Source organism: Choloepus didactylus, chromosome 7, assembly GCF_015220235.1.
Source record: "Choloepus didactylus isolate mChoDid1 chromosome 7, mChoDid1.pri, whole genome shotgun sequence".
In the NCBI taxonomy this organism is placed as follows: Eukaryota; Metazoa; Chordata; class Mammalia; order Pilosa; family Megalonychidae; genus Choloepus; species Choloepus didactylus.
In genome coordinates this window covers 31,219,262-31,241,541 of record NC_051313.1, presented here as the reverse complement: position 1 = coordinate 31,241,541, position 22,280 = coordinate 31,219,262, and the positions used below count along the sequence as shown (strand labels likewise).

At 37.5% G+C, this 22,280-nt stretch overlaps 1 protein-coding gene across 1 annotated transcript in view; it reads left to right on the top strand.

Annotated features, from left to right (window-relative positions):
- The window catches only part of SLC35F1 (solute carrier family 35 member F1), a 469,647-nt gene that overhangs the window by 371,722 nt on the left and 75,645 nt on the right, over window positions 1-22,280 (top strand). The window contains exon 3 of the mRNA XM_037844150.1: window positions 10,734-10,861. Coding sequence (XP_037700078.1) covers window positions 10,734-10,861 — 128 coding nt within the window. The remainder of the gene's footprint in view (window positions 1-10,733; window positions 10,862-22,280) is intronic.

Genomic DNA, 22,280 nt, shown 5'->3' with positions numbered 1-22,280 from the left:
AACAAATGCTGCTGGGAGAACTGGATATCTGTATGCAAAAGAATGAAGGAGGATCCTATCTCACACCATATACAAAAATTAACTCAAAAAAGATCAAAGAACTAATTATAAAACCCAAAGGACAAAACCCCTACAAGAAAACATAGGGAAGCATCTTCAAGACCTTGTGTTAGGCAGTGGTTTCTTACAGATTATACCAAAAGCATGAATAACAAAAGAAAAAGTAGATAAATGAGATTTCATCAAAATTTAAAACTTCTGAGCATCAAAGGTCTTCTTCATGAAAGTAAAAAGTCAACCCACAGTATGGGAGAAAATTTGGGAAAACAAATATCCTATAAGGGTTTATTATCCAGAAAATATAAAGAAATCCTTCAACTCAACAACAAATAGACAATCCATCTGAAAAGTGGGCATAAGTCTTGAATAGACATTTATCCAAAGAACATATGTACAATGATCAGAAAACACATGAATAGATGCTCAACATCTTTATCCATTAGGGAAATGCAAATCAAAACCACAATGAGATATCATTTCACACCCACTAGAATGGTTACTGTTTTAAAAAAAGAAAATAACAAGTGTTGGAGAGAATGTGGAGAAACAAGAATGCTCATTCATTTTTGGTGGGGATGCCAGATTTTCCAGCCTCAAACTGTGAGTGAATAAATTCCCATTGTTTAACCCAACCCATTTCATGGTATTTGCTTGAGCAGCCTAAGAAGCTAAAACAGGCAGTTCCTTAAAGTTAAATATAGAATTACCATATGACCTGAGTATTCTAAGTATATACCCATAGGAAAAGAAAGCAGGTACTTTAACAGATATTTGCACACCAGTGTTCACAGCGACATTATTCACAAATGTCAAAAGATGGAAGCAACCCAAGTGCCCACAACCAATGAATAGATAACAAAATGCAGTATATACACACAATAGAATATTCAGCTGTAAAAAGAAATGAAGTTCTGATACCAAACATTGTGAACATAATTAACACCATTGAATTATATATTTGAATGTGGTTAAAAGGGAAATTTTTAAGTTGTATGTATGTTACTAGAATAACAAATTAAAAATAAAACACCAAAGAAACTTGTATACTATTTTGGATATATACATATGTAGAAAATGTGTCACAGAAACACTAACATGAAGTATACAAAACAATTTCAAATGGTGATTTGAAGGAAGGAAGGAATGGAATCTGACAGGGGCAGAAAAAAGTTTCAGTTTCATCTGAAACATTTTATTTCTCACAAAAAAAGGGTCTGAAGCAAACATGATAAAATATTAACATTTATTAAATTGTGGTAGAGGCTACATAGTGGTTATTACATTTTTCCCTAATCTTTTTATTTCTATTTCAACATATGATAATAAAATGAAAACTAAACAGAATGCATTTAAATGCCAATACATAATTCAAAGTTTCCATCCTTTCTCCTAGTTATTTAAAAAAGTGTTTCAAAGCATTGACCTACCAATAATTGTGCTGGGATTTCTTATGGTTGGCCCTGTTTCCCAAGGTTTGGTAAGTGGTTTGACACAGGGGCTCTAAGGAATGTATTTTCATTATTCTAGAAATAATTTTAATAACCTATTGTGCATCATTATTAATGGGCATCACATAGATAAATCCCCAAGCAGTCCTTTTAAGACTTGCATTTTTTACTCAGCCAAAAATATATAAAAAAAGCACTCTCTTACCTTCCTGGATAATTCTGCAAAGAAAGTGTGTTGTGTGTTTTCGGGTACTTGAAATGAAACAGTATGAAAACATCTTTTTAGGTTGCTTTGCAAACTTCATCAGCAGAACAGTTCCTTTGAATGTATGTAATGAATTATGTGTTATCAACTGCTGGAACAAGCAGCACTGGATTTCAGTGCTACATATTGAGGTATGACTGTGTGGCAAATCCCGTTCTCTGTGCATTGTGTAAATTAACTGGGAAGTGACCTCATTGTATTTGTGAATTTAGAATTGCAACTTTGAGGTTATATATGCCATTGACCTTTTTATGTCCTGTGTACAGTATATTTTGTGTAAAATGTTCACCAAATTAATTTTGTCAGAAGTTGACAGCATTCTAACTAGAAAACAATTTTCATTGTCTGGAATGTGAATATTTATAGTAGGTATATTTTAAGTAACTCAATTTCAATGTTATTTAACATTGCTGAGATTCTCAGATAATTGAATATGACATTCTATATTATTTATTGACTGTCTACCACACATTGTTAGATCCTAGAGATAAAGTGATAACCAAGGCAACATCATTCTATTCAAATTGTTAATAATTTAATGAATGTTAAGAGTCAAGAAAGCAAGTCATTGTAATACTTGCTGTAATACTGTATGTAGGGTAAATAAGAGCATTACAGGAGCACATAGAAGGAAACCCAACCTGATCTGGGGTGGTAAGATTATCAAGAAAGTGAAAGCATCTATGATGGTCCTTTATTTGAAGACTAGAGGAAGAATGTTCCAAGCAAAGAAAACAGCACGTATTATAGGACAGAGACTTTGAGCTAAGTGTTCAGGTTGTTTCTTTGGTATGAAGAGTCTTCACTGCTCTGTAGTTGTATTTCTTTGGAATTCCTAGCCCAAGTCATCCTGAGGATGGCCGTGGGATATCAATGGTTTGAAAGCCCTTGATTTGATCCTCAGCTCAATGCCCAGGCCCCACCCCGTAGCAATTAAATCAGAATTTCTAGGGGCTGGGCCCAGTCTTTGGAATTCTTTGAGAGCTCTACAGATGATGTAAATACACAGTTAGGTTGAGAATCTCTGTTTTACAAGATAAATCTTTCCAGGTATGCTGATTTATCAACAATATAGGCAAGAGAAGAGGCAGAAATGCTGTACAAGAGCACCGTCGACATGAGTCACTTGTAAAGAAAAGTCCTTGGGGATCACAGCCACCATCTGAAACAAAACTTGTATTCTAGAACTGAGTCTTGAGATATTTGGATAGATAGTACTTCATACTTTTTACAACTCATTAATTCATTCATTCCTAAACATGTAGCTAGTCCTTACTGTAATGCCCATATGCTAGGCATATACCATTCAGGAACTCCTAATCCAGTGAAGAGGCAAATTTCTAAGTAATCACGATCATGTAAAAGCAGTATACAGAGCTGGGCATACATTTACATTACCTGTTTGGGGATGGGAGTCAGGCAAAAGACCAGAGAAGGATAAATAAGAATTTTGAAGGATAAATAAGAATTTTGAAGGATAAATAAGAGTTAGAAAAGTGAGGAGTGAAGTTCACCAGGACAGAAAGACTTTTAGTGTGCCTGGCTGTGAGAAGTTTGGCATGAAAAACAAGAGGAGAAAACTGTGTTGGCTACAGAAGGTTCAAGAGACCCTTTCCTCCTGTTGCCCATTAGCCATGACCCATGCTACATTCTCTATGTGGCTGGAAAGCTTTGTGTTCACAAATCTCCATGGGTTTGAGAAGACCACTTCATGTGGAGGTCACTGGAATCAGGCCAAAGTCCAAAATAAGGAGCTCAAAGTTCTGAGAGTGGACCAGAGACAGGTGGGGACAGGGGTTCACTTGAGCTCTTGAGGGGCAGCTGAAGCACAGCTATAAGAATAAGGTATGTGTCACTGGGTAGGCAGCCTCTAAGATGGCCTCCAGTGACCCCAGTCTCCTGGTATGCATACACTCATGAAATTCTCTCCTCTAAAAGGTGGGCTGGACTTATTGCCTATTCTAAAGAATAAACTATGGCTTCCTCCACAGAGGCTTGCAGAGTGCACAGCTTAGAGGTGGGGTCCCAATGAGAGTGCAAAGAGCCCTACATCAATCCCAGGGACTTGTGGGCCCATGGCAGAGACAGACTATGGGGAATCTGAGCTGAAGGGTTGGACTCATGCAATAGCTCCAGGGTATTACAGTTGCAGCCCTGGGAACAGCTGAGAGTTCTGGGTCTTAAAGCTGTCTTCCCTGCCTAACTGCACAGGACACACCACCCACACTCAGGGCTGGTGGTCCCAACTGCAAATGGAAAATTGGTGCACTGGACTTCCACAAGGTTTGGACCCCCTACTCACTGCACAGATGAAGTTGGGGACGACTGGCTTGAGGGTAATAGGTGGCTGGGGGTGCCATCTGCTGGTAAGTCAGGGAAAGTGCACTCCACCAAATTATAGAAAATTGTTCAAATAAGTCTGCATATCCAAGAAGAACCCTATCAAGATAAGCAAATGCCAAGAGGCCAAAAGCAACAGAAAATTTTAAAGCATATGAAGGAACCAGAAGATACAGATAACCTAAACGCCCAAATCAAAAAACCAGAGGTGACACAGAACCTGGAGCAGTTAACCAAAGAAGTGGATCACAAACAACAGAATCATGGCTCAGGATTTAAAGGACATCAAGAAGACCCTAGAGGAACATAAAAAAGAATTTACAAGAGTATAATAAGTAGATGAGTTTATGGAAATAAAAGAAACTGTTGATCAAGTTAAAAAGATCCTGGAAACTCATAGCAGCAGATTAGATGAACTCGAAGAATGAGTAAGCAAACTGGAAGAAAATGTTTTGGAGAGTGAAAGTACAAAAGAACAAATGGGAAAAAAATCAAAAAATTTGAAATGGATCTCAGGGATATATGGACAACATGAAGCATGCAAATGTAAGAATCATTGGTGTTCCAGAAGGGGAAGAGCAGGGTAAAGGACTAGGAAGAGTATTCAAAGACATCGTTGGAGAAAACTTCTCAACCCTTCTAAACAACTTAAATATGCAAATCATAGACACCCAGTGAACTCCAAACAGAATAAATCCAAATAAACCCACTCTGAGACATATTCTGATCAGATTGTCAAATGCTGAAGAGAAGGAGCAAGTTCTGAAAGCAGAGAGAAGCAATTCACCACATACAAGGGAAACAACATAAGACTAAGTAGTGACTACTCAGCGGCCACCATGGAGGCAAGAAGGCAGTGGTATGACATATTTAACACTCTGAGAGAGAAAAATTTCCAACCAAGAATACTTTATCCAGCAAAACTCTCCTTCAAATTTGAGGGAGAGCTTAAAGCTTCACAGACAAACAAATGCTGAGAGAATTTGCTAACAAGAGATTTTCCCTACAAGAGATACTAAAGGGAGCCCTACTGGCGGAGAATAAAAGAAAGGAGAGAGAGGTATAGAGAAGGGCTCAGAACTAAAGAGTTTTAGTTAGGGTACATTAAAAGAAATAAAGATAGAGGGAAAAAATATATGACAAATAAAAACCAAAGGATAGGATGGCTGATTCAAGAAATGCCTTCACAATAATAGCATTGAATGTGAATGGATTAAACTCCCCAATTAAAAAATATAGATTGGCAGAATGGATTAAAAAATATGAACCATCAATATATTACTTATAAGAGACTCATCTTAGACCCAGAGACACAAAGAAATTGAAAGTGAAAGGATGGAAAAAAATATTCCATGCAAGCTACAGCCAAAAGAAAGCAGGAATAGCAATATTAATCTCAGATAAAATAGATTTTAAATGCAAGGATGTTATAAGATTCAAAGAAGGTCACTATATAGTAATAAAAAGGAGAATTCAACAAGAAGAAATAACAATCATAAATGTCATTGCACCCAATCAAGGTGCACCAAAGTACATGAGACAAACATTGACAAAACAGAAGGAAGCAATAGATGTTTCCACAATAATTGTGGGGGACTTCAATACATTACTCTCTCCTATAGCTAGATCAACCAGACAATGGACCAATAAAGAAATTGAAAACCTAAACAATGTTATAAATGAATTTGACTTAACAGACATGTATAGAACATTACATTACATCTATTCTCCAGAATAGATCATATGCTGGGCCATACAACAAGCCTCAATAAATTAAAAAAGATTGAAATTATTCAAAGTACATTCTTTGATGACAATGGAATACAACTAGAAGTCAATAACCATCAAAGATTTAGAACATTCACAAATATCTGGAGGTTAAACAACACACTCCTAAACAATCAGTGGATTAAAGTCGAAATAGCAAGAGAAATTGCTAAATAGAGATGAATGAAAATGAGAGCACAATATATCAAAACTTATGGAATGCAGCAAAGGTGATATGGAGGGGGAAATTTATAGCTGTAAATGCAAACATTAAAAAGAAAGAAAGAGCTACAATAAAAGAACTAATGGAACAACTAAAGAAGCTAGAAAATGAACAAACTAATCCTAAACCAAGTATAAGAAATAACAATGATTAAAGCAGAAATAAATGACATAGAGAACAACAACAACAAAAAAAGAATAAATAAAACCAAAAGTTGTTTCTTTGAGAAGATCAACAAGATTGACAACCCCCTAGCTAGACTGACAAAATCAAAAGGAGAGAAGACCCAAATAAAATAATAGAGAGGCAACATTACTGTGGATCCTGAAGAAATTAAAAAGTTATAACAGGATACTATGAACAACTGTACACCAACAAACTAGATAATGTAGAGGAAATGGACATTCTGGAAACACATGAACAACCTGGACTGACCAGAGACGAAATAGAAGATCTCAACAAACCAATCACAAGCAAAGAGATCCAATCAGTCACCTAAAAGCTTCCCACAAATAAATGCCCAGGGTCAGATGGCTTCACAGGGGAATTCTACCAAATTTTCCAAAAAGAACTGAAACCAAACTTACTTAAGCTCTTTCAAAACATTGAAGAAAATGGAACACTACGTACATCATTTTATGAAGCTAACATCACTCCAATACCAAAACCAGGTAAAGATGCTACAAGAAAGGAAAACTACAGGCCAATCTCCCTCATGAATATAGGTGCAAAAATTCTCAGCAAAATACTTGCAAATCGAATCCAAAGAGACATTAAAAAAAAATCATACACCATGACCAAGAGGGGTTCATTCCAGGCATTCAAGGATGGTTCAACATAAGAAAATTTATCAATGTAATACAACACATTAACAAATCAAAAGGGAAAAATCAAATGATCATCTCAATAGATGCTGAAAAACCATTCAAGAAAATCCAGCATCCTTTTTTGATAAAAACACTTCAAAAGGTAGGAACTGAAGGAAACTTCCTCAATGTGATAAAGGGCATATACGAAAAACCCACAGCCAGCATAGTACTCAAAGGAGAGAGACTGAAAGCCTTCCCTCCAAGATTAGGAATGAGTTGAGGATGCCTGCTGTCACCACTGTTATTCAACATTGGACTAGAAGTGGTAGTCAGAGCAATCTGGCAAGACAAAGAAATACAAGGCATCCAAATAGGAAAGGAAGAAGTAAAACTGTCATTATTTGCAGATGATATGATCTTATATCTAGAAAACCTTGAGAAATCGATGCCACAGCTACTTGAGCTAATAAGCAAATTTAGCAAGGTAGCCGGATACAAGATTAATGCACATAAGTCAGTAATGTTCCTATACACCAGAAATGACCTAACTGAAGAGACACTCAAGAAAAAGATACCATTCTCAATAGTAACTAATAAAGAAATCAAGTACCTAGGAATAAACTTAATGAAGGATGTAAAAGACCTATACATAGAAAACTACATAACTTTACTAAAAGAAATAGAAGGGGACCTAAAAAGATAGAAAAGTATTCTGTGTTCATGGATAGGAAGGCTAAATATTGTTAAGATATCAATTCTACCCAAACTCATCTACAGATTCAATGGAATTCCAATCAAAATCCAACAGCCTACTTTGCAGACTTGGAAAAGCTAGTATTAAATTTATTTGGAAGGGAAAGATGCCTTGAATTGCTAAAAACATTCTAAAAAAGAAAAACAAAATGGGAGGACTTACACTCCCTGACTTTGAAGCTTATTATAAAGCCACAGTAGTCAAAACAGCATGGTACTGGCACAAAGATAGACATGTTGATCAATGGAATCAAACTGAGAATTCGGAGGTTGATCCCCAGATCTACAGTCGACTGATCTTCTATAAGGCCCCCAAAACCACTGAACTGGGACATAATAGTAGTCAACAAATGGGGCTGGGAGAGCTGGATATCCATATCCAAAAGAATGAAAGATGACCCCTACCTTACACCCTACACAAAAATTAACTCAAAATGGATTAAAGACCTCAATATAAGAGACAGTACCATAAAACTCCTAGAAGATAATGTAGGGAAACATTCAAGACCTTGTATTAGGAGGTCACTTCTTAGACCTTATTCCCAAAGCACAAGCAACAAAAGAAAAAATAGATAAATGGGAACTCCTCAAACTTAAAAGCTTCTGGACATCAAAGGAATTTTTCAAAAAGGTGAAGAGGCAGCCAACTAAATGGGAAAAAATATTTGGAAACCATGTATCTGCCAAAAAGACTGATATCTTGCATGTATAAAGATATCCTACAACTCAATGACAATAGTGCAGACAGCCCAATTATAAAATGGGCAAAAAATATGAAAAGACAGTTCTCTGGAGAGGAAATGCAAATGGCCAAAGCATGTTCATCTTCACTAGCTATTATGGAGATGCAAATTAAGACCACAATGAGATATCATCTCACACCAATTAGATTGACTGCCATTAAACAAACAGGAAACTACAAATGCTGGAGAGGATATGGAGCAATTGGAGCTCTCATTTATTGTTGGTGGGACTGTATAATGGTTCAACCACTCTGGAAGTCAGTCTGGCAGTTCCTTAGAAAACTAGATACAGAGTTACCCTTCGATCCAGCAATTACATTTCTCAGTATATACCCAGAAGATCTGAAAGCAGTGACATGAACAGATATCTGCACACCAATGTTCATAGCAGCATTATTCACAATTGCCAAGAGATGGAAACAATCCAAATGTCCTTCAACAGATAAGTGAATAAACAAAATGTGGTATATACACACGATGGAATACTACACGGCAGTTAGAAGGAATGAGGTCTTGAAACACATGACAACATGGATAAGCCTTGGAGACATAATGCTGAGTGAAATAAGCCAGGCACAAAAAGAGAGATATTGTATGTTACCACTAATGTGAACACTTTGAAAAATGTAAAATAAATGGTTTATATTGTAGAATGTACGGGACCTAGCAATAGACAGCAAATGGTGAAGGGGGAATGATAATCTAATAAGAACAGGTAAGTTATGGAGGGTAAACTTAATGTTCTGGGAATGCTGAGGAACGACTATGGTTTGTTAATTTTTGGGGGATATGGTAGGAACAGTTTGGCACCAGCATGGTTTTTTAGGTTATATCTTTTTCTTATTCCTTTATTTGGTTATAGTTTGTTTATTTTCTTGGGGTAGGGTAAGAATTTGTTGGAAGCAATGTAGTTATTTTAGGTTATTTCTTTTTCTTATTCCTTTGTTCGGTTATGGTTTGTTAATTTTCTTGGGGTATGAGAGGAACATGTTGGAAGCAGTGTATTTTAGGTTGTTTTTTTCTTATTTCTTTGTTTTGGGTCTGTTTGAAATGTTTTTTTATTGTTTGTTTTGTAATTTTTTGAAAAAGTTAAAAAAACAATGAGTGTTAAAAAATGTAAATAAGTACATGAACAATGGGGGGAGGAGGAGAATGGAATGTTTGGATGTTCTTTTTTATTTTAATTTTTATTTTATTTTTTGGCATAATGAAAATGTTCAAAGATTGTGGTAATGAATGTACAACTATTTGATGATACTGTGAACAACTGATTGTACAGTTTGGAGGATTGCATGTTATATGAATATATCTCAATAAAATTGCATTTAAAAAAAATGAATAGACTATGGTAGAAGTGGTAGGATATCACTTGTGAGATTTGGTTATAAAATATAAAGACTGTCTTCCTGCATCCCTGGCTGACAGCTTGACTGAAACGTTGTTGGAGATCTTGAGCCAGAGACGCTCAACTAAGCTGTACCAAGATTCTTGACCCACAAAACTATAGTAAAATAAATATTCGTTTTAACCCACTATGTTTTGGGATAATTTGTTATATAGCCATAGATAGTTAATAGTGTCACCATTCACTGAGAGTTTCTACCTATTCCACCTCCCCAAAGAAGACCCCACAGGTTGGAGTAACTCTAGAGAGTCATTATTGTTGGCCATCATCATCTCCCCTCCTTGAAAAATAAGGTTTATTTCAGGCCTGAAATAAATGTGAAAATACAGACGAGTAACTAAGGGATTCCAAGTCTGTTCTGAGGGTACTAGTTTAAGAGGAAAGATGCTGAAGATTAGAGCTGTTGTCCCCCAATTTCTTCTCTCCCCTCAGTACCCACATACCATATTCAATATTCAAAGCATCTCAGAGCCTTACTACAGATCTGCTGCCAAGAAGCCTTTTTCAATGCATACTCTCTTTTCACTTCTATCTATTCTGCCACAGTCCTGAAATTTAGGATGATTTGGACTTTGTGTTTATGCAGCCTTTCTGGCACACCTTCCTTTTTTATTTTCATGTGATGTAATTAATTTTTTTCCTTCAAATGTCTGTGAGAAAATGTTTGGCATGGTGAACTAATGACCTACTTAGGTCATTAAGAAAGTTAAGAAAGTAACTTGAAGAGCCAAAATCTACAGTGAGGATATTAGCTGAGTAAAATTCATGAGTTTTTGACACATTGATTCATTTGTTCAATTAAACTGTTTTGTAAAGTTATGGTTAGAAAATATAATGTTACAAAGTTTTAGAATTCTTTTTAATATACAGTTGATTATGTCAAGAACCTCACCCATTTCGTCTTTAACTTCGTAACACAGGAGAAGAAAACCTCCTGGCAATTTTACGAAGAAGATGGTGGAAATATATGATCCTGGGACTCATAGACCTGGAAGCAAATTACCTGGTGGTCAAGGCTTACCAGTACACGACTCTCACCAGTATCCAGGTACCAAGATTTCTTTTTCCCTTCTCAGCTTCAATAATTTCCAGATGAGTTTACTTTCAATTTAGTCTCGGGAATCTGAATACTACTCTATGTTTTGCAACAAGAGGGGAATTGGCTATATAAAAAATAACAAACACTTTTATGTTTTATTAATATTTCTTAATTCAAGTGTAATTGAACATCTTTTTCCTCTTTTTAATGAAAGCAATGCAATAACCATTTGACAATGTAGGAAAATAATTTGTGGCTTTGACTGCTACCAACTAATCTTATGTCAGCAAGAGAATTATTTATTAGCATAAAAATAAATCCATTTTAATCTTATAACTCTTTAGAAAATGTTAACAGACTTTGATTAAGTAAGCAAAGTGCTTAACAATCTTTTATTTTAGCTTTCTTTAATATGTAGAATTTGCAACCTGAAGGGGCGGGATTTTCCCTGCAGGTTTTCATATGCGTGCACATATGCACACACGCATACACACATGCATAAACAATTGCCAAGTTTAACTTAGGTTTTCACATTTTTTTTTGCCAGACAATTAAATTCCTCATTACCCTATAAATAATAAGCATGACTATTCTGTATCACCCTTCTATCTCTTTTCATAACAAGATTACGAATTTCATAGCCATTCAAAAACTCCAGGATGAAAACAAATCACTGTTGCCTTATTAGATTCAGCTTAGATTTGATACTTGAACAACATTCCTGACATCCTATTAATTTGTTTAGAAACAATAATAACAACATGGAGAAACAAACAAGCAAACAAAGCACCTGAATACATTTAGATTGTATGGATTGGATGGGAAGCACCTGATTTCCAAAATAAATTTCAAAGTCTGTTTGAAATAAAAGTGATTAATGGAAGCATTTTGGCACGACCATTTCTATTTGCATTCTGTATTCTGAGAGCATTTGAGGAGTGGGTTTCCTAGTGATGGTGCATGTTGAAGCAGGAAGAGAACAGTAAGGGAGACCTGATCTTTCCCTCCCTAGTTAATCCTTAAAATTCCATGGCTTTTGGACTGATGTTGGAAGAGATACAAGGCAATAGCTGAATGCCCAGTGAACACCCAGAAGTAATGGTCTACCTCCTGGCACTGCTCTTTGTTTTATTTAACTGTATAGAATCCTTTCTCTGCATTTTTGGAACCTTATTTTCTCCACCTTTAAAAGCCCTAATCTGCCTGACGTTGGCTTTCCTATTTTCTCTGCCCCACCTCCATCTTCTCCACTATGGAAGAGAGACTCATAATATTCCTGCATATATAGTATATAACATTTCTTCTGGTTAAAAAGATTTTTTGAACATGCTCACATCCTCTGTTCTCTATTTCTCATCAGTATTCATAGTAAGAATTTAAGCATCTTGAAAGCAGGAACTATGACTTTTTTTTTAGATTAATTTATAAATCTTCCTGATAGATCATCATGCATAAATTTGTATTTAAATATAAATATACCAAATATAAATATGGTTAATCCATTATTGTAGTACTCCACTAGTTAGTTACATTTCTTTCCTTTCATTAGGACCTCACTGAATTCCAAGAAAAGACACAAGCAGTTTTTGCAAATTCCAAAGGGAGACTAATGAAGCATGTATCTCTTCTTTCACAGGAATGGAGTTGTGGTATCTCCCTCCCTATTCATTTCTCATACAATAAAGCTTAAAAATGGGGAAAAAAAACCTTTAGATATTTAATAGTTACACCAACAATTTAGCATACTGTATACTGTTTCATGAAATGGGTGAATTTATCATAAATTTAATTTTAAAATCTCTAATGTTTTCCAGTATAGAAGCTTATACACTGAAAAAAGATCATGGAAACAAAAATCATTGGCATTGTTTTCTTTGTGTGTATCACCCTAAGATATTCAGTCCAATTCAGTCTGAAATTTCCACTATAAAAATATTCTCTCTCTTCCCATTTCCCCTTTTGCTTTCTCTCCTTCTTCTTTGATTAGAATCAGGGTATAAGAATAGGCTGTCTCACATCCCAAAGTAATTTTGGCAGAGAATAAAAAACATATTTACAGGCCCCCCCGAGGAGCTGGGAGAAAGTGCGAAAGAGTTGGACTTCCTCACCTGGACTGATGCTGATGTTGTCACAAACATTAGGACTGGTGGTTTGATGTGCCAAGCCCTCTATCATGGGACTTGCCCTTATGAAGCTCGTTACTGCAAAGGAGAGGCTAAACTTGCATATAATTGTGCCTGAGTACACAATCTCCCCCTGAGTACCTCTTTGTTGCTCAGATGTGGCCCTCTCTTTCTTTCTCTAACTGAGCCACCTCAGCAGGTGAACTCACTGCCCTCCCCCCTACGTGGGACCCAACTCCCAGGGGTGTAAATCTCCCTGGCAATGCAGGATATGACTCCCAGAGATGAATCTGGACATGGCATCGTGGGAATGAGAATATCTTCTTGACCAAAAGGGGCATGCAAAATGAGACGAAATAGTTTCAGTGGCTGAGAGATTTCACATGGAGTCGAGAGGTCACTCTGGTGGACATTCTTAAGTACTGTATCGATAACAGCTCTTAGGTTTTAATGTATTGAAATAGCTAGAAGTAAATACCTGAAACTAGCAAACTCCAACCCAGTAGTTTGGACTCCTGAAGACAATTGTACAACAATGTAGCTTACAAGGGGTGACAGTGTGATTGTGAAAACCTTGTGGATCACACTCCCTTTCTGTAGTGTGTGGATGGATGAGTAGAAAACTGGGGGCAAAAGCTAAATGAAAAATAGGGTGGGATGGGTGGGGGGGTGGTTTGGGTGTTCTTTTTTACTCTCAGTTTTTGTTCTGATTCTCATTCTCTCTGATGTAAGAAAAATGTTCAGAAATAGATTGTGGTGATGAATGCATAACTGTATGATGGTGCTGTGAACAGCTGATTGTATACCATGGATGTCTGTATGGTATGTGAATATATCTCAATAAAACTGAATTAAAAAAAAAAAAAGAGTAGGCTGTCTCCCGCTACAGCTGCCCCCATAAACACCTAACTTCAGAATTGTGTATCAACTGACTCAATATTCTTTTCCATCTCTCCTCTCTTCTTTCCCCTCTGCTGGCTTTATCCTACAGCTCGCTCCTCTCCTGGTGTTAAGAGCACTGCCAGCACAAATTGGGACTACGTGCTTCTTCATTTACACCCAGAGAGAGACAGAGAGAATGCTTCCCCACAGCCACTGGGCAAAAGTCCAGAGTGCTAGTCTGATTGGAACACACTTATGGCAAGGGGAAAGTTGTGAGCTAATTGGCTTAGACCTGAATTCTCTGAACCAGTACAGGATGGGATTTCTGATTGGCTTAGACAAGTGTTTCTCAATGGGAGTACTACTGGCATTTTGAGTGAGACAGTTTTTCATGGTGTGAGGTTGCTCCTTACTTTGCAGATCATTTAACATTGCTGGTTCCTGACCACTATATGCCAGTAGTCTCACCCAGCTTTTTTAAACAACCAAAAAAATCCCCTTGGATTTCCACATGCCCCCGGCAGGTAGGTACTATTTCTGGTTGAGAATCACCAGCTCAGATCAATCAGCGCCTACTACTGAAGTCAGGTTGGGGTTAATCCCACCTAATTTCATGGCTGTCACCCATTGAAGGAGGGTGAGGTGGATGAATGCTGTGGGAATAGCTGCAGTGCATCTAAACACAGTTTATCTCCCACCTCACTTCAATAAGCCCCGTGGTAAGACCATCCAAAGAAGATATACAAATGGCCGAAAAGCACATGAAAAGATGCTCAACATCACCAGCCATTAGGGAATCACAGTGAGATACCATTCACACCCACTAGAATGGCAACTAGTTAAAAAACGGAAAATTACAGGTGTTGGAAGGATAGGAACACTCATTTATTGCTGGTGGGAATGTAAAATGGTGCAGCTGCTGTGGAAAACAGTTTGGCAGTTCCTCCAAAAATTAAGTGTAGAATTACCATATGATCCAGCAATCCCTCTTCTAGGTATCTACCCAAAAGAATCTAAAGCAGGTACTCAAACAGATATTTGCACACCAAAGATCATAGAGTCATTATTCACAATCGCCAAAGATGGAAGCAACGCAAGTGCCCATCAACAGATAAAATAGATAAACAAAATGTGGTATATACACACAATGGAATATTATTCAGCCATAAAAAGGAATGAAGTTCTGAGATATTAAACAATGTGAGTGAACCTTAAAGACATCATGTTGAGTGAAATAAGCCAGTCACAAAACAACAAATATTGTACAGTCTTACTGATTTGAAATAATTAGAATAAGCAAATTCATGGTGTCAGAATCTAGAATATAAGTTACCAAGGGACAGGGTGCGGGTAGGAAATAGGGAGTTAATGCTTCATATGTACAAAGTTTCAATTTTGGGGGATGGAAAAGTTTTGGTAATGGCTGGTGATGATGATAGCACAACATTGTGAACGTACTTAACAGAACTGAATCGTATATTTGAATGTGGTTTAAACAGGAAATTATCAACTGTATATGTTACTAGAATAAATTTTTTAAAAAACATGGAGCTGTATAACACAGTGAACCTTAATTTAAACCTTGGACTATAGTTAATAGTACAGTTATTAAAATGTGCTTTCATTAGTAGAAACAAATGTACCACAACAATGCAAGGCGTTAATAATAGGGTGGTGTTCCTGTTTGCTAATGTTGCCATTATGCAAAATACCAGAAATGGATTGGCTTTTATAAAGGGGGTTTATTAGGTTACAGATTTATAGTTATAAGGCCATAAAAGTGTCCAAACTGTGGTATCAACAAGATGATACCCTCACTGAGGAAAGGCTGATGGCGTCTGGGACACCTCTGTCGGCTGGGAAGGCATGTGGCTGGCGTCTGCTGGTCCTTTGCTCCCAGGTCCTGGTTTCAAAATGGCTTTCTCCAAACTGTCTCTGGACTTCTGTCTCTCTTAGCTTTTCTCTCTCAGCCTCTGTGCATCCTTGTTTGTTCTCCCAGGGCATTTCTCTCTAAGCATGAGGGGGTGGGGGTGGGGTCCTCTCTTAGCTTCTCTGGGGCAAACTCTTGAGTTTCATCTCTTAGCTTAGCATCTCCAAATGTTCTTCTGTTTGCATCTCCTAGTATCTCCAAGCATCTATGTCGGCTCTTTCAGTTTCTGTGGGTCCTGACTTAGCATATCCTGGGGCGTTTCTTCCCTGTGCTCTCTGTGTGAGCTCTCTTTAAAGGACTCCAGTAAACTAATCAAGACCCCCCCGAATGGGTGGGTTCACTCATCCATGGAAATAATTTAATCAAAGGTCTTATCCACAGCTGGGTGGGTCACATCTCCATGGAAACACTCAGTCAAAAGGTCCTACCCCATAAGATTGGATTAAAAGATCATGACTCTTCTGGGGGCCATAACAGTTTCAAACTGGCACAGGTGGCATATGGGAACCCTGTTTTATGAAAGATTTTTCAGTAAACCCACAATTTCTCTCTCTCAAAAAAGGACTTAGTAGAAAACACAGCACATACTAGGCACACAATAAATTCTTTACATAATTTAATTAAATTGCATTGATCTCCACTCCAGTATTTGGGAACACAGAAACTCCCAGCAGTCTTTTACTTGAATGTAGAGGCTTCTGAAATGCCTATATAGGTATGATGAGGAAAGGAAGATAAGAATGTTGGCTTCATGGCAGAACTGATTACACAAGCCCAGAGGAGGGAATTGCTTCCTCCTTTGATAATGCATGATTCTTCCCATGAAGAAAAGTCTCAAGTTGACTTTTGTTTTTTACTGCTGGGCATTGAAAGGCAATAACTAATTATTGGTTTCTTAAATTCTATGTTTTTTTCCTCAAGTTGTGTGTGTGAACAGTACCAAGTTATTCTTCATAGCTGGTTTCCTGATCCTTGGGTCTTTATTTCAACAAATGTTATATATGGCCACTAATCTGTCCTCCAATGTCTTTCAAATTAGCTGTTTGACACGCTACTTAATACTGCATTCTGTGAAAAAGTCAAATTTACTTTAATTTCATGGTAAGGCAAAAAAAAAGTTCCACTGAAATGTCAACTGGTCTTAATTGCAGCCATTTTGCTACCTACACTAAATAAGCCTATAAATAATAATAAATGGTCAGAACCAAAGGCATTTGTTCTGGGAGCCATGACAGTACCCCTGTTTAGTAATTTAATTCTGCTTACTGATTGCAAATGGGTGGAACTGACAAGGACCTATAATGATTTTCCATTGTTTCTAGAAACATTAATTGAACACATAATATGTGTTCATTCTATAGCTTTTACTCACATTAATCAAGAAGGAAAATACATTTATTGAGCACCTGAGAAATGCTGTAATTACTGCATAGGATGTAAACAGAAATGAATCAGCCTTGCCCTCCAGAAGTTTATGAACAAGTAAAGGGGATAATAGACACAGTCTAAAGATAGTAAGACCAAAAACAGCAAGAGAACAGATGCTAGTGCTACCATTTTCAAAGGAGGCAGAGATCATGCTCACTAGCAAAGGCAAGATAGAGCCATTGAGATGGGTCCATAGATTGCATAACGTGCAGAAGAAATAGTGGGTATAGTTTTGCATATGGAATAAACAGAATGACAGAAGCCCACAGGGGCAGAAAACCTGAGGAATATGATTGGAGAACAATGGCTAACCCAGTTTGACTCAGTCATTTAAAAAATTATTGCTGAAGGACTTATATGTTCAAGACACACCTCTTAGGTGATAAACACATTAGTGAGCAAAAACAGATTCTGCTAATAGTCTCAGGGAGATTCCAGTCAAGTGGAGAAGGCAGCTTTTAATCAAATAATTCAACAAATGGATGCATAATTATAATTGGGGGTAAGTTTTCAGAAGGGAAGCAACACAGTTCTATGAGAACCTTTGTCAAAATAACCTGACCTAAACTGGGAGTTTAGAAAAGATGTTCCTGAAGACCTGGTGGTGGATCTGAGAAGGAGTCGAAGACTAGTTGGGAGGGAAAGGGATCCTGGCAGAGATGATGGCATGCCCAAGACCCTGTGGTGGGAAGGACCATGGCAAGGATGAGGTTCTGAGGAAGGTCATGTGGCTGGGCAAGGAGAGTGAAGAGAAGAGTGTTATGGGGTGGGCTGGAGAGAAAGGCAAGGGCCTGACCTCACCAGTCTTGATGACCAAGGAGAGCAGTTGGCTGTTTGGGCTAAGTGCCATGGGAAGCCACCTGGAAGGTTTGAAATTGGAAGGTAATGTGATGAAATTTGACTTTTAAAGATGACTCTGGCTGTGACGTGGAGAACTGATTGAAGCAATGGGTACTCAGAAGAGGATGTTGGAAGTTAACAGCTGAAAAGTTAAGTTGGGGCCATATTGTAGGAGGCCTTCAATGCCTGATTGAAGAGTGTGACTCAATTTTGTAGGTAAAAAAGAGCCCTGAAAGTTTCTGAGGAAAGGAATGATCAGGTTTTACTGAAACACATATGTTTTAACAAGAGACCCTTCATTAAAAATTGGCGGTGTGCCCAATACTCTTGTTTTCTGCTTCTCTCATAAGCAGAGATGTAGAGCAAAAAGACATGGAAAGCCACTTTTGTTTTATCCTCTTGCCCTTTCACATCATTCATCACAATTATGGTTAAATGACCCAAGCAATTGATACATGAACCTTGAGAGGAAAAATATATTTTGGAAATGATTATAAACTCACAGGAAATTTCAAATATAGTGTACAAGATGGGGGTAGGGAATGGGAAGTTAAGGTTTAAAATGTCCAGGGTTCCTATTTGGAATGATGGAAATGTTTTGGTAACGGATGGTGGCGATGGTAGCACAACATTGTGAATGCAATTAACAGCACTGAAATATGAAATGTGAATGAAATATGAATAAAAAATTAATCACTGAGTGTGATTAAAAGGGGAAATGTTAAATTGTATATATGGTAACAGAATAAAAAATTTTAAAAAAATCCATGAACTACACTGCACATATAGTGAACCCTAAATTAAACTGTGGTCTTTAATTAATAGTACAATTATGTGCTGTGATGAATTGTAACAAATGTTCCACACCAATGCAAGGTGTTGGTGGTGGGGCGGTGTATGGGAATCATGTATTTTATGCATGATTGTTCTGTAAACATACCACTTCTCTAATAAAGAAAAAAATGGATAGATAAAATGATAGTATACAGAGTCCCTTGAATCTTTCACCTTCTTTCCCCTAATGGTGACATTTTATATGACTGAGGTATACTATCAAAACTAGGAAATTGACATTGCTACAACTGTTAACCAGAAGACAGACCATATTTACTTTTTCTACCAGTTTTTACCTATACCCAGTTGGGTGTGTGTGTGAGCATGTAGTTTTATGCGGTACAAGCCCATGTATACATTTGTGTAACCACTGCCACAATCAGACATAACAAAAGAACTCCCTTGTGCTGTCCCTTTGAAGTCACATCCATCCCACCATCCCTATGTCTGCCATGTGACAACCACTATAATTCTGCCATCTGGAGAACACTATATAAAATGGAATCATACAGTATTTAGCCCTTTGAGACTGACTCTTTTCATGAGGCATAATTAGTCCTTAAGCCCATTCAAATTGTTGCATGTATCAATGGTTCCTTTTTATTGCTGAGTAGTATTCCATGGTCTGAATGTACCAGAGTCTGTATAACTATTCACCTGTTGAAGGACACCTGGATTATTTCCAGTTTGGGGCTATTGCAAATTAAGCTGCTGTGAACATTCATGCAGGTTTTAGCATCAACACAAGTTTTCATTTCTCTGGGATAAATGACCAAGAGTGCAATTTTTGGGTCAAGTGGTAACTGCATTTTAATTTTATAAGAAACTGTCAAACCAATTCCAGAGGGTTTTATCATTTTACATTCCCTCCAGAAGACTGGTTGGGAGGGAAAGGGGTCCTGGCAGAGAAGATGGCATGCCTAAGGCCCCCAGAGAGAAGGACCACAGTGAGGATGAGGTTCTGAGGAAGGTCATGTGGCTGGACAAGGAGAGTGAAGAGAAGAGTGTTCTGGGGTGGGCTGAAGAGAAAGGCAGGGGCCAGATCTCACCGGTCTTGATGACCAAGGCAAGCAAGAGATCCAGCTGCTCTGCATTGTTGCCAACATTTGGTGTTTTCATTTCTTATTTTAGCTACTCTAATAGGTAATGTAGTGATATCTCATTGTGGTTTTAATATTCATCTCCTTAAAGGCTAATAATACTGAACATCTTTTGGGGAAATATTTTTTAACTTTACTTTTGTAGTCAACAGCTAAAGAAAGTTGATAGTGGCAAAAGAGATAAAAATCTATGCAGGAAAAAGATAATGAATGAAAGACACTGAAGTGAAGAAACCCCACTGTTATCTTTATTGGAAAGTGCACAGAGACAATGGTAACACTCTCATGTTGGATTTATAAGGATTTTATTTTAACAGCATATTTGTGGGTTTGTATCTCTTGACTTATAGAGAATTAATGAATTGTGCCTGTGACTTTGAGACAGATTAGCAATGACATTTGGATAAATCTTTAAAGCTACACTGTTTCTATAACTGTACTACATGAACCTTTTCAGTTGAAATAGCAGCTTTATGACTTCTGGCCCAAAGATTATTCATCTTTCTTCAGTCATGCAGTACTAAAATGCAAACAGATTAAACTAGAGCTTCTGTGCAATAAGAAGAAAACAGGTGTCTTCAAGCATGATAGTTGGATAATTAAAATTAACAAACGTTGGAAACAATTTCCGGTACCCTCACTAATAATGCTAAGGGGTCTGGACCTCTGCCATATCCCCTCCCCAACACTGCAGATGTCAGAGCTTTTTCTATTCTTAAAGGCCGTTTCCATGAGGAGCAAAGGACAAGAAAGTAAACTCTCCAGCCCTGATGATTTTACTCTCTGCCCAGTCTATCGACTTGAACCTTGGGGGCTGATACATAGCAAACGCCACCTTCCCCCAATGTTTCAGTGTGGCATGCAGTGCCAAGACTAATTCTACATGACATGTAAAACATATGCAACAGCTTCTCTCATTGCTTTACATAATGCAGACTTTCTCTGCAGGCCATGCCTTTGCCTTGTGGTCTGTTAGGATCCCATCAGAAAGTTCTAGATTGGCACTTTGAGAATTTTCAGTAGGCTAAGAATTAAGCTGTATCAGATACAGAGAAAAGCCAGGTAGTCTGTACCGTCTCATGTATCACTGAAGTCTAAAGTTTAAACCATGCCAATAGACTAGGCCTATATATGCCTTTGCTGATTTGAAAATGCCAGTGCTATGTGGCAAGGTGCTAGAGACACAAATACTGACCAGAACTGGGCCCTGTGGGGAGACGGATAGCTACATTAACAATCAGAATACATTATAGTTAGTGTTATGAAAATTCAGCTCTGTGAGACCTAGGAGAGAGGTACCTCCCTTTCTTAGGATTTATGTAGTTGTGGTCCCAGGCCCATAGTCAAGAAGTTGTGACTCACCAGAGAAAGTCACTAAGCAGACTTTTTATTTGCAGCCAACTTGTATTTCAACTTCCGTGGATGAGCCCAGAGAGAAAGCATGCCTATGTACATTAGAAACAGGTCCCATGGGCTTGAATTTACACTTATGAGCTCAATTTTTTAAGACTGAATTCCTTCTTATCCTTGCCATTTTTACCTGTCCCTGGTGCAGGACTGTCAAAGTTTAATGACTATTCAAGACATATTTTAAAGTACATTTAAAGGCAAAGCTTTCAAAGCAGACAAAGTTCTTCCCTCAGAGATAATGTGATACTCTGAATCTGTTTAAGATTTCATAGGTCCAGACTTCCTGTTCCCATGATTATAAAAATAAATATGTAGCAGTTCAGATCTAAATATTTGATCAAGTGCTGTGCAGTTTTCTGTCACCATACTGTCCTGATGCTGTACCCCTGCCCATCATCAGAGGAACACATTAAAGTTCTCTCTCTTTAGTTCCTTTATGATGCCCATCCCTGTGTCTATCTGTAAATGTGTCTGTGGGACTTCTACAGAAGGGAAGTTTCATGTTCCACCTCCATTGACTCTGGACCCTTGGGCTGGACCCCAGGTACTGTCAGGTAAAGCTGTCAGAAAGCAGGTAAATGCATCTCTCCATTTCCCCCACTATACTCTGCAACAGCTTTGCAGGATAGGAAGCCAAGCATTTGATCCTGCCTGGATTTTTTTATTTGTTTATTTTTACTTCCCTTATGGTAACTGTCACTTTCTACTTTATATTATAATGTGTTTACACATTTCTTCTCCCCTTGGAGCATGTAAAGTCCTCGAAGGTGGGATCTGGTACACAATAAACATGGATGACTTCTGATGTTTGAATAAATACAAAAATAATTCATTTTTGTTTCCTTCACAGCATCATGTACATAACAGGTGCTTACAATTTA